This window comes from Falco cherrug, chromosome 20 (genome assembly GCF_023634085.1).
Source record: "Falco cherrug isolate bFalChe1 chromosome 20, bFalChe1.pri, whole genome shotgun sequence".
In the NCBI taxonomy this organism is placed as follows: Eukaryota; Metazoa; Chordata; class Aves; order Falconiformes; family Falconidae; genus Falco; species Falco cherrug.
The window spans coordinates 624,358-636,228 of NC_073716.1; the positions used below are offsets into that span (position 1 = coordinate 624,358).

Genomic DNA, 11,871 nt, shown 5'->3' on the forward strand with positions numbered 1-11,871 from the left:
CACAGCACCTTATAGGCATGGCACCCTACGGCCACGGCACCCTATAGCCATGACAGTGTTATGGCCACAGCACCCTATGGCCATGACACCCTATGGCCACAGCAGCTCACAGCTGAGGGGTGCACAGAACAGGGTCTGCTGGGTGTGCACACGTGCGTGCATGAGGTGGAGAGGTGTGTGCTGGTATGCTGGGTGATGCACGCTCACACACACACGTGCATGCAGGTGTGCAACTGTGCAAATGCATGCAAAGCCACACTTGTGCAAGGAAGCACATGCACACCTACAGACCTGTGCAAGCAAACTGTACACACACTCCAACACATGCACACCCATACACCTTACATGTCTGTGCAAACACACTGGCACACCCATACACACACCCCTGTACAAACACACCCTTACCCACACCCCCTTGCTCCCCCCCCCCGCGTGCACACCCCCACCCCCCCAGCTGCGGTGCCTGCAGCTCTGCTGACCTCTCCCGGCAGCACCAAGTAGGGCCTGTGTGTGCAATGTCACACGCACACGCGCACACACAATTACACCTCAACACACACAACCCCCCCCACAGACCCCAAACACCTCAACCCACCCCCCCAACACCCACACCCACCAAACCCCAAATACAGCCACGTGTGCGCACACACACATGTGCACACATGCACACACGCACACACACTCGCACCCCAGCCCCCAGCCCCACAAACACCCCCCAAGCACCAACCTGGTGCAAACCCCTGATTTGCAGAAACAAACCCCATCAGCACCAGGTGGGAGAGAGCCAGGGTGGGGCAGTGGTGACACGGTGACACCATGTGCCCCCCCAGGGGTGCCCCACACCCAGCTGGATTCAGCTGCAAGGGACAAACCCGACACTTTTCTTTCCTTTAATAAAAGTCACAGCAAAGTACCAAAAAGGAGCCACCTGGGGACTGGGATAGGGGGGTGGCGGGGGGGGGGGGGATGGAAGGGGAACACACACCCCGCTGGCACACACCTGTATGTGTGTGTGCTGCACTCTGTGTCCCGGTCCCTTGGGGTTACCCCCTGGCAGGACACCCCCCCCCAGGCACCCCCAGCAAGTCCCCAGCTGCAGCACCTCCCAGGTTAACTACAGGGTTAATTAAGGATTAATTATAGGCTGGAACCCACACCGGCTGGTGGTCTGGGGGGGGTTATTGCTACTTGGGAAGGGGTGGGGGGGTCAAAAGGGACAGAAAGGGACCCCCATCCTGGTCAGGGTGAAAGGGGGTTGCTGGGAGGGGGTGCAGCAAGGCAGGGGCTTGGGGCCACAGCAGCTCATGTGGCTTCAGCTGGTGTGACCACCCCACCCCCTGCCCTGGGGGTCCTGACCCACACGCTGCCCTGGGATGGGGCGTGCTTTCCCATGGGGAAACTGAGCCACAGGGCTACGAGGGGCCAGAGCCACACAACAGTGGTGACCCCCGCAATGTCCCTGTGCCCCCCAGCTCGCAGCAACCCCGGCTGGGGGGGGCACAGTCCCCGGGGGTAACACAGGGAGGGGGTGAGGTTCTGGCAGTGAGTTAGCTGTGTGGGTGCTGGGCACAGTGGAGGGGGTCTGTCCCCCAGAGGGACCCCACTGCCCTGTTCTTCTCCCCCATGAATGTGGGGCTAAGTAGGAGGGAGACAGGAGCCTGGCTTGAGTGGCGGGGGCACTGTGCAGCCAGCCAGCCCCCCTCCCCCCCCCAACCCCAGTGCTGAACACGGCAAGCTCATCACACTGGGTGAGACAGTGGGGGCAATACCACCCTCCTCCCCCTGCAGCCCTCCTGGTCAGGCTGAGGGGGGGTAAAGGTGGTGGGGACCCCCGGGGGGGTACTAGTAGACCCAGCTGACGGGCACCCACTGGGGCTGGGTGCGCAGGCGCTCCATGGCCTCCTGCAGCCGCCCAAAGGTGTGCTCCAGGTCGTCGTTGGTCAGGCTGAGGTCGAAGTAGTGACCGTAACCACGCTGGATCCGGTCGCTCTCCTCCACCGTCCGCTTGGCGTCGGCCTCCTGCCCCGCACAAACCTGCCTCAGTTTCCCCATCGCTCCCTGTGTGCCTGCCCCCACCCCCCCGGGGTTGGGACCCACCGTGAGCTGCTTAGTGGCCACACCACTCTCCAGCGCTGCCCGGTTCATGGCCCGCAGCGTCTCAGGGTCGGGGGCTTCAATGAAGACCACGTATGGCACAAATTCAGCTGTTCTCAGCACCTTCACTGCCTGGGTGGGAGGGGGGCAGTGCTGAGCCCCGGGGCGGGGGCAGCCCCAGCCACCCCCTTGGTGTGCTGCCTCCCCCGGGTACCCTACCTGGGGGTTGACGTCCAGGATACACATCTTGCCAGCCTCCACCACGGTGCGGATGGAGTCGATCTTGGTGCCATAGAGGTTGCCCTCATACTCGCCATGCTCCAGGTACCGGCCCGCCTTGATGTCCGCCTCCATCTCCCCCCGTGACACGAAGCGGTACCCGTGCCCATCCTTCTCATTCTCCTTCGGCTTCCGTGATGTGTCTGCCCAAGGGTGGCCTGTCTGAGTGACCACCCCAGGGGTCTCACCCCGGGGGCACCCACAGCCCGCGGGGATGGCCACAAGGCTGTGATGCTGCACCCACACCCCCAGGGGGGTGGTGCTGGCCAGGTTGGGCTGTGCCAGGGACGCTGATGCTGGTGGGGACAGGGATGCTGGCAGAGGACAGGGATGCTCGCATGGACAGGGATGCTGGCGGGCGACAGGGATGCTCGCATGGACAGGGATGCTCATGGAAATGATGTTTGCAGGGGACAGTGATGCTGGCAGGGACAGCAATGTGCACAGGAACACTCACAGGGGATAGTGGTGCCGTATCGCGCTTGGTCTGACATGATGAGCTTGTTCTTGAGGCTGCGGCGCCCCACACCCTGGGCGCCAATCAGCACCAGCGTTTTCCGGCGGAAGGGCGGCATGCGGGCCATCTCCTCATAGATCAGCAGCTCATGGCGGTCAAACTCTGGATGAGGGATGGGGCTGTCACCTGCAGTAGCACCCTCGAGCTGGGTGCCATGGGGACCGCAGGGCACCCCGTCCTGCGAGGTGCCACCACTAGCCTGCCAGGGGCACAGCCTGGGCACTGTTCCCCCTTTCCCTGGGGAATGCCATCAGGGACACGCACCGGCGTTCTTTGTCGTCAGGTACATCATCCTCTTCTTCCTCTTCCCACTGAGGCTGCCACACAGGGCCCCTGCCGAGGGCAAGGGGGTGGCTGAGCTGGGGACGGGCATAGGGACAGTGCCATGGCGTGGGGACAGTGCCATGGGAACTGGGACCTGCCACAGGGACAGTGCCACAGGGATGGGGATATCACCTGGGGAGTTGGGGACCTGCTGCAGGGACAGTGCCAGTGGGGACATCACCCTGGGAACTGGGGACCTGCCGCAGGGACAGCGCCACAGGGATGGGGACATCACCACGGGGCAATGGGGACATTGCCATAGGGCGCAGGGGACCCGCTGTGCTCCCCCTCAGGAGGTGACCACCTGTCCCTGTGCCCCCAGGGCCATGTCCCCACCAAGGGCTGGGGTGGGACTCCATACCAGATGTGGGGGCCACCTCCACGTCCCGCTTGACGAAGGCTTTGCGCTTCTCCTCCAGCAGCTGGCTGGGCACCAGCCCCGCGCTGCCCCCCTCCACATGGCACGCCTGGGGGACAGCACTGCGTGTGGGGACCCCAGCCCCATGGGGACCCCCCAGCTCCCAGGGACCCTCCCTAGCTCCAGGGAACCCCCAAGCCCCACAGGGATGCCCCACAACTCCCGGGGACACACAAGCCCCCCCCAGCTCCAAGGACCTCTCCAGTTTCCAGGGACTCTCCCCAGCTCCAGGGACCCCCCCAGTTTTCGGGGACACACCCCCATCCCCCCAGCCCCCAGGGAACCCCTCAGCTCCCAGGACACCCCTGCTCCTGCATGGACGCCAGCTTCTGGGGATACCACCAGGAGGGGGACAAAGGGCCAGGTCCCCCCACCCCAGGGTCCCTCCTGACCTGCCACCAGTTGGGGTCATCCTGGTTGACGATCTGCAGCAGGTCACCGGCAGTGAACTTGAGCCCAGCCTCCTTGCAAGGGATAAGGCTGTCGGTGGCCGGGTCGTAGTCGAAGTGACACTTGACAAAGACCTGGGGACCAGGGGGGTCAGGGGGGAGGCCGCCAGCCACTTGGGTTCCCCGCTCTGCATCGCCTGGATGCTGCCAGCCTGTGCCTCTGTTTCCCCAGTATGCCAGTGGGAAACGCAGGAGCTGTGCCATGCGCGTGCGCGCACACACACACACACACACACACACGCCTGTGCACCCCACTAGGCACCCCCCCCACCCTGGTGCCCCCTTGCCACCCGGCACAGCCAGGCACGCACAGCACCTGCGCACACACAGGCAGCACTGGCAGCTGCCACTGCGCCCCACAGGGCACCCACGGCAGCGCCCACGCACAGCCCCACACCCACACACAGGCACACACACGCGCCCAGCGTCACCACCACCGTGCCCACGATGGCACACATGTGTGCAGGAGCGTGCAAAGGCAGCCACGCACACACACACCACGGGGCACACGCGTGTGCCTGCACACGGGACCCCTGCCCAGTGCTGGCAGCAGCAGGGTGCCACGGGGCCAGCCGAGTGCAGGGACACACGGTGCCAGGGGATGCAATGACAGTGCTGCTTTGTCCCTGGAGCCAGGGTGACAGCAGGCGCCTGCGCCAGGCTGGCACAGGGAGGGGGGCACACAGGGCACCCTTTGCCACCCAGGTCCTGCCATAGGGCTGAGGACATGGGGACAGGGCAGGGATGGGGACAGGGCAGGTACTACCACACAGCTGGGTGCCCTCACCAGTGCTGGGCACCATGGGGGACACGGGGGTCCCACCAGCCATGGGGCACGTGGGCATGGAGGATGTCGATCAGCGTGCAGGGGACACAGGCAGAGGGACAGGGGGACAAGGGGCTGTGGGGCTCAGGGATGCAGGGGGAGCTGAGGCACGTGGCAAGAGGACAGGGGACAGGGTGACATGAGGCAGGGGGTGTGCGACACGTGAGCATGGGGACGTTGGCAGGGTGGCATGGGGATAGATGTGGACAGAGGCACAGGCCCATGGGGGAGCCGTGGGCAGGGTGCTGGGTGTGGGGTGCAGATGTTGGGTGCAGATGGGGGGGGCAGCTGTGGGGATCGGTACCTGCCGGGGCGGGTGGGGCTCCTGGTAGCTGGGCAGGATCTTGAGGACGACGCTGCCGCTGGCGTGGCGCAGGCTGTCCTGCAGTGCCCGCGGGTCGCTGCCCACCTCCCGCCCGTTCACCTCCCGGATGACGTCCCCCACGTGCAGCAGCCCCTGCTGCGCCACCATCCCCCCGTGCAGGATGCGGGCGATGACCAGCTCCCCCCGCTCCACACGGAACGTCACCCCCTGGGTGGGCACAGCCCCGCGTCAGCCCCACGCCGTGTCCCCCCCACAGCGTCTGCTGCACCCACCCAGCACCCTCCAGTCACCCTTGCAACACCCCAGCACACAGCAATGCCCGCCAGCACCCAGCAATGCCCCCAGCACCCAGCAATGTCCTCCCAGCAACACCCCCAGCACCCAGCAATGTCCTCCAGCACCCACCAACACCCCCAGCACCCCATAATGCCCCCCGGCACCCCGCAATGCCCCCAGCACCCTTCAGCGCCCCAGGCTCGGGCTCACCAGGTTCTCGCCAGCCGTCTTGCGGATGCCCACCATGCGCACGGCGTCGGGGGGCACAGGCTGGTTGTTGAAGGCCGGATCCAGGACGGGGCTGGGCGGGGGCGTCTCGTAGCTCTTGGAGGCCACTGAGTCGTGGGTCTCCAGCAGGGACTGCAATGCACAGGGAGGGCTGTCACACCCACGTTGCACACACCCTTGCACGTGCATTGCACGCACAGGCCTTGCACGCCCCACCTGGAAGTGGGGCTCGCGCAGGATGCATGCCAGCTCGGCGGCCGCGCTGTCCTGCCGCACCAGGTGCCCGATGTCACGCAGGATCTCCTGCACCAGCTCCAGGTTGTTGTCCCTCACCGCCTCCAGCTTCGTCTCTTCCAGCCGCTCATGGGCCTGGGGGGGCCAGGGGGGATTAGAGACCCCCGCGCCCGCCCACCCGCTCACTAATACCCCTGGCATCTGCTCCCAGTGCGGGGCGGGGGGGTGCAGCCCCCCGCGCACAGCAGGGGTCTCTGGCACAGCCCACTGTGCACACACATGAGCACACACATGTACAAGTGCACACGCACGCCCTTTGCACACACACAGTGCCCTGCATGCACACACAATTGCAGAGCCACCCTTTTGGATGCACACACATGCACATCCCCAAGTACATATGCGTGCATGCACATGCATGTCCATGCAGACCCTTGCACACACATCGCTGCACCAATGCATGCACGCGTGCATCGTTGCACGACTGTGCGCAGGTGCAAATACACACATACTGGTTAAACATGCAGGACACGGTGCCAGCCACACACACCTCAACAGCATGGCCAGCAGGTGACACACACAGGCATGTGCACACACACACACATGCACACCCCAAGGGGCAGCACACAGCCAGCACCCACCCCAGCCCCCCAAGCGACCGCCCTCCCCTGCTGCTGAAACACTGCAGCCTCACACACAGGCATGCACACACGTGTGCAAATGTGCACGCTCCCCTCCATGCGTGCACACATGCATATGTGCAAATATGCACAGACACCTCCCTGTATGCACACACGTGCAAGCGGACATCCATGTATCCACACACATGTACATGCATGTGTCCATCCACATACACACGTCCATGTTCACACAGCACACACATGTGCGGCATGCACACACTCGTGCACCCATACACACACACTGCCCCCCGTGTGCTCACCCCTGGGCTCCCACATCCCCCCCGTGCCCCACTCATTGCCACCTGCGGCAGGGGGCCGGGGGGGGGGGGATGGGACACAGTGCCACCCCTGCGCCACCGTACCTTCGCCAAGGACCTTACTATTGGGCTCTCCATGATGCCGCGGAGGAAGATGAGGTCCAGGTCGGCAGCCCCCGGGGTGCCGGGGAGCCCCATCAGGTTGTCCAGGACCTGCTGCATGGCTGGGGGGGGGGGGGGGGGCAGGGGACACACAGACACAGAGTGGGGGGGCGCAGAGCAGGAGAGAGCAACATGGGTGACAGTCAAATGCAGCCAGGGGTGCTGTGCACCCCAATCCTGCCCCACTCATCCCAGGGCCCCCCAGTTATGGAACCTGGCAAGGAATGAGGGGGACAGTGGGGGGGTCCCCGGGAGCAGGGACCTCTCCCCATCCTACAGCAAGGACAAACAAGTGTATGTGCCCCCCAGTGCTGGCCACCCTGTCTTGCCGGGCTGGGGGGCATCGCAGCCCCTGTGCGGGCAGGAGCACCCCAACACCTCCAGGGGGGTGTCTAATCCTGGCTGCTCAGCACCACAGCCCCCCAGAGCCTCAGTTTCCCCAACCAAGGAGCCCCCAGCAGCATGGAAAGAGCTCACCTGCACATGGAACCACTGTCCCCCCAACCTCCCCCCACCTGCAGGGATTTGCACTGGACCCCCGGCCCATGCAGCAGGGGCCACGAGGAGCTTTTCCCCCAAGCCAGCACTATGGGGAGGGGGGGGAATCCCTCAGAAGCCCCCCAGGGCAGGGAGGGCATTCCCCATTCCCCATTTGCCACACCCAGTACAGGCAGGAGCCCGGGGGGTGGGGTGGGGAGTGTGCAATGCAAATGCGGCTGTTGCAATACAGCTGGGGGGGCAACGCAGGGGAGTGGGGTGCAGTGCAGCTGGGGGGAGGGGAGGGGATTGTGGGGGGGGCGAGGCAATGGGGGGGGTGGGGGGGTGCTGCAAAGCCCCCGGGGCTGTGCTGCAAGCGGGAGCACTGCACGGCGAGGAGGCTGCGCTGCAATGGCGGGGGATGCTCACGATGAAGCCCGGGGCTGGGGGAGTGCTGTGCAATCCAGACAGCGGCCCCCCCCCATATCTGGGGGGTTCCGGTATGCCCCAAGAGAACCCTCCACCTCCCCGCTCCCAGCTCCCACCCCCCGAACACCCACAACACCCTCTTCCCCCACCACCCCCTTGCGTGGCATCACCCCCCGCCCCCCCCCTACCTTGGGGGCCCAGGGGGGCGCTGGCGGGGGCAGGGGGCGCCCCTCTGCCGGGGCCGCTCATGGCTGCGGGGGCAGAGCCGGGGCTGCCGCCTCCCCCCAGATCCGGGTACAGCGGCCCCCCCCCGCCCCCCCGGCCCTGCACACGCGGGCCCTGCACACGCGTGCACACGCAGCGCGCGGGGCGGGCGCGCCACGTCGGCCATTGCGCGTGCAAACACCTTGCACACCCGCGGCCGGGTGTGTGCGTGAGCGTGCTCACGCAGGCGTGCACAGCGGATGCACACGCACCTCTGCATGCTCACGCGTGCGTGCACCCGTGTAGGCAACCATGTGTGGGCAAACACACGCCTGTGCGCGCTCACACGTTCACGCGCAGTGTGGAGAGCCGCGTGCATGCACGTGCACAATGACACATGTTGCACGCGCACGAATCTGTGTGCACACATGTGTGTGAGCATGCACAACCGCGGGTGCCAAGGGGCAGCAGTACCTGTGCATGCTTACACACGCGTGCAGACCCATGCACTCACTGCTGCACGCTCACACGAACGCACGCTCGGGTGCACACACGCCGACACACCCCCCTGTGCCTGCTCACACCCATGTGTGCACACACAGCCCACGCATGCTCACACTCGCGTGCAAGCCCACGGCACTCGCCCTGTGCGCACCCACCCGTGCATGCACACCCCCATGCCTGCTCACCCGTGCTTGCACACCCGCGGGCACACGCGCCCCCCGTGCATGCTCACCCGTGGGAGCCCCCCGCACGCAGCCTCCCGCGCCTGGGGGAGGGGGACAGCGGGGGCTCGGCCCCTTTAAGGGGGCGGGTGGGTGGTGCGGGTCCGCGCTGTTGCCGTGGCAACCGGGGAGCAGGGGAGCGCCGCGGAGGGGAGGGGGGGGCGACAACAGATTTAAAGGGACCATGACCCGCTCGTGTGCCCACGCACGCACCCACGCACACGAGCGAACACGCACAGGCAGGTGCCCAGCCGGCAGCGCCCGCCGCACCCTTGCACACGCGTGTGCGCACCCACAGCCCTGTGGCACACGCAGCCTCTGGCCCCAGCATGACTCATCCCACCAGCACACCCAGGCAGATCTTGCACACGCGTGTGCAAGCCACGGCCTAGTGAACACTCACACGTGGCGGAGCTGGGGGCTGCTGCCGGCATCTCAGCAGTGCTGCGGGCACGGCCAGCCATGCGTGGGTGGCACCGATGGGGACAGGGCCAGCCATGCATGGGTGGCACTGAAGGGGACAACGTGCAATGAATGGCCTGGTGTGCTCAGGCACATGGGTATGTGCTTACACACGCTTGTGCATGTGTTCAAGTGTACCACAGACGTGCAGGGACACACGAGGCCCCTGCACTTCTCCAGCCCCACATTTACCCCACGCGGGGGGGGCCGACGACACCCCCAGTGTTGGCACCGACACCCACACAATGGGAGGCACCCCACACCATGACCCAGTACCACTGTCTTGGATACCAGCATCCCCAGTGTCCCCAACACCAGTACTGCCTGTGTCTCCTGCACCAGTGCCTCCATGGTACCCAGCACAACCAGTATTAGTGCCACCAGTACCAGCAGCCACAGCCCCAGTGCCCCCAGCAGCCCCAGTACCAACACCCCCAGCCCCAGTGCCCCCAGTGTCCCCAGTACCCCAAGCAGCCCCAGTACCAACATCCCCAGCCCCAGTGCCCCCAGTGTCCCCAGTACCCCCACTGCCCCCAGTTCCAGCATCCTGCGCCCCAGTGTCCCCATGATCCTCAGCGATGCCAGCCCCAGCATTCCCAGTGTCCCCAGCACCAGTGTCCCCAGTGTCCCTAGCCCAGCCAGCCCCAGTGTCCCCCAGGCGCTGACATTCCCCCAAGCAGGCAGAGGCAGGAGGTGGCTGCAGGGGGGGTTTATTGCTGGGGGGGTCAGCCCGGTGCTGGGTGACAGCTGCTGTGGGTGCTGTGGGTGCTGTGGGTGCAGCAGGGGCTGTGGGGACTGCACCCCACCAGGCTCCTCTTCACCTGCTTGGCACCGGCAGTGTCCCTGCAACAAGAGGGGGTCACCATCCCAGGCCCCCACAGGACCCCCCTTGAATCCCCCCCAGCCCCATGTCCCCCACCCCAGGGCTTCCCCGTAGATGCCCATTGGGGAAATCGAGGCACGGGTGGCCCTGGGGGTTCACCCAGCCCCCCAGCTCAGTCACTGGGTGCCCTCACCTGGTGGCTCAGCACCCTGTGGTGCCGAAGGGCTCCTCGCACAGCACCAGGCTGTCCGACCGCTTGCCGTACCTGTGAGAGGGGCACGTTACTGGGGGGCAGCGCCATGCAACCGCCATGCAGCGGGGAGCACAGCACAACAGGGGAGCTGGCTGCAGCGAGTGAAGGGCGCAGTGAGGGAGCAGGCTGCAGGGGAGCAGCTCGTTGCAATTGGGAGCATGTGGCAATGGGAGCAAGCTGCAGCAGGAGCAAGGGAACAGGCTGCAATGGCGAGCACACTGCAATGGGGAGCATGTTGCGAGGGGGAGCACACTGCAGATGGGGAGCGTGCTGCAGCAGAAATCTGGTTGCAGCAGGTAAAAGGATCGCAACAGGGAGTGAGTTGCAATGGGGAGTGTGCTGCAGTGGGGAGTGCGCTACAATGGGGAGTGTGCGGCAATGGGGAGTGTGCTGCAATGGGGAGCATGTTGCAAGGGGGAGCACACTGCAGATGGGGAATGTGCTGCAACAATGGGGAGTGTGCTGCAGCAGAAATCTGGTTGCAGCAGGTAAAAGGATTGTAACAGGGAGTGAGTTGCAATGGGGAGTACACTGCAACAGGCAACACGTTGTAAGGGGGCAACACGTTGCTACAGGGAGAACATTGCAACAAGGAGCACATTGCAACCAGGCAGCGTACCACAGGGGTCCCACAGCTGTGCCCCCCACCACTGCCCTGCCGCTCACCGGTGCCGCGTGACCACGTTGAGGTACTGCTGGAGGTCATTGTAGAAGCGGACGAGGTCCTCGACGGGCGCGTCATCCCCAGGGTAGGTGGGCTGCGTGGGGCCAGCGCTGCCAGGGTGCCCGGCCAGCAGCACCAGGGCGCAGGCGAGGAGCAGCAGGGAGGGCCAGCGGGGAGCCATGGCTGCGCCACATGCCATGGCCTCAGGGTCCACCGACAGCATGGCGCTGCATGCACACACACGCACACACACCACCAGGCTGCACGCACACACATAGGTGCACACACATGCACACCACCCACCAGCACGTGCGCACACACACCCCTTAGCATATGCACCGCTCTGCATGCACCCAGGCATGCACACCGAACCTCTGCTTCTGAGGCCATGCACACACACATGCACACACCCCCTTGCACGCACACACACCCCCCTCTGCTCCAAGTATGCACACACACATGCACACACCCCCTTGCACGCACACACCCACCCCTCTGCTCCAAGTATGCACGCGCACATGCATAACACCTCCTGCAGCACACACACGTCGGTGTATACACATCGCTTGTGAACCCACAGGCAGACACGCACGCTCTCCCTGCTCCCAGAGTGCACAAGAGCTGCACTCCCAGAGCGCACGCACACACTTGGCCCTCAAGCATGCACACACGTGTGTGCACACCCTGCCTCACACCCCTACACACAGATGCACATCCTCAGCCTTGCACAAGCACATGCACACCTGTTTCACACCTGTGTGCACA

General features: G+C 65.2%; 2 protein-coding genes across 6 annotated transcripts; both read right to left on the reverse strand.

Annotated features, from left to right (window-relative positions):
* Positions 1-875: 875 nt before the first annotated feature.
* On the reverse strand, positions 876-9,016 carry MPP2 (MAGUK p55 scaffold protein 2). 5 transcript variants are annotated; one of them, XM_055697861.1, is made up of 12 exons: positions 8,916-9,016; positions 7,031-7,131; positions 5,953-6,105; positions 5,719-5,868; positions 5,212-5,439; positions 4,025-4,156; positions 3,576-3,681; positions 3,155-3,223; positions 2,831-2,992; positions 2,314-2,516; positions 2,098-2,226; positions 876-2,019 (listed from the first exon to the last, which is right to left on the reverse strand). In XM_055697861.1, the coding sequence occupies exons 2-12, from the start codon at positions 7,127-7,129 to the stop codon at positions 1,843-1,845; spliced, it is 1,608 nt and encodes a 535-aa protein (XP_055553836.1). In that variant the 5' UTR covers positions 7,130-7,131; positions 8,916-9,016; the 3' UTR covers positions 876-1,842. The 5 variants fall into 5 exon arrangements, with proteins under 5 accessions (XP_055553836.1, XP_055553835.1, XP_055553834.1 ...); XM_055697860.1 differs by having other exon boundaries at positions 7,013-7,131; XM_055697859.1 differs by having other exon boundaries at positions 7,013-7,131; positions 8,869-8,979.
* Positions 9,017-10,390: 1,374 nt separating this feature from the next.
* On the reverse strand, positions 10,391-11,287 carry LOC114015922 (pancreatic hormone-like). Its single transcript, XM_027805801.2, has 2 exons — positions 11,109-11,287; positions 10,391-10,454 (listed from the first exon to the last, which is right to left on the reverse strand). Exons 1-2 carry the CDS (start codon positions 11,285-11,287, stop codon positions 10,391-10,393), a joined length of 243 nt encoding a protein of 80 aa, XP_027661602.1.
* Between the last annotated feature and the right edge of the window lie 584 nt (positions 11,288-11,871).

Excerpts from the sequence above, each read along its gene's own strand:
- LOC114015922 (XM_027805801.2), bottom strand. The coding sequence starts at position 11,287 with ATGGCTCCCCGCTGGCCCTCCCTGCTGCTCCTCGCCTGCGCCCTGGTG. Across the intron at positions 10,455-11,108 it reads AACGTGGTCACGCGGCACCG|GTACGGCAAGCGGTCGGACA; the intron begins GTGAGCGGCAGG and ends CCCCTCTCACAG.
- MPP2 (XM_055697857.1), bottom strand. The coding sequence starts at position 8,224 with ATGAGCGGCCCCGGCAGAGGGGCGCCCCCTGCCCCCGCCAGCGCCCCC. Across the intron at positions 7,132-8,163 it reads CGCCCCCCTGGGCCCCCAAG|CCATGCAGCAGGTCCTGGAC; the intron begins GTAGGGGGGGGG and ends CCCCCCCCCCAG. Across the intron at positions 2,993-3,154 it reads CCTGACGACAAAGAACGCCG|AGTTTGACCGCCATGAGCTG; the intron begins GTGCGTGTCCCT and ends TCCCTCATCCAG.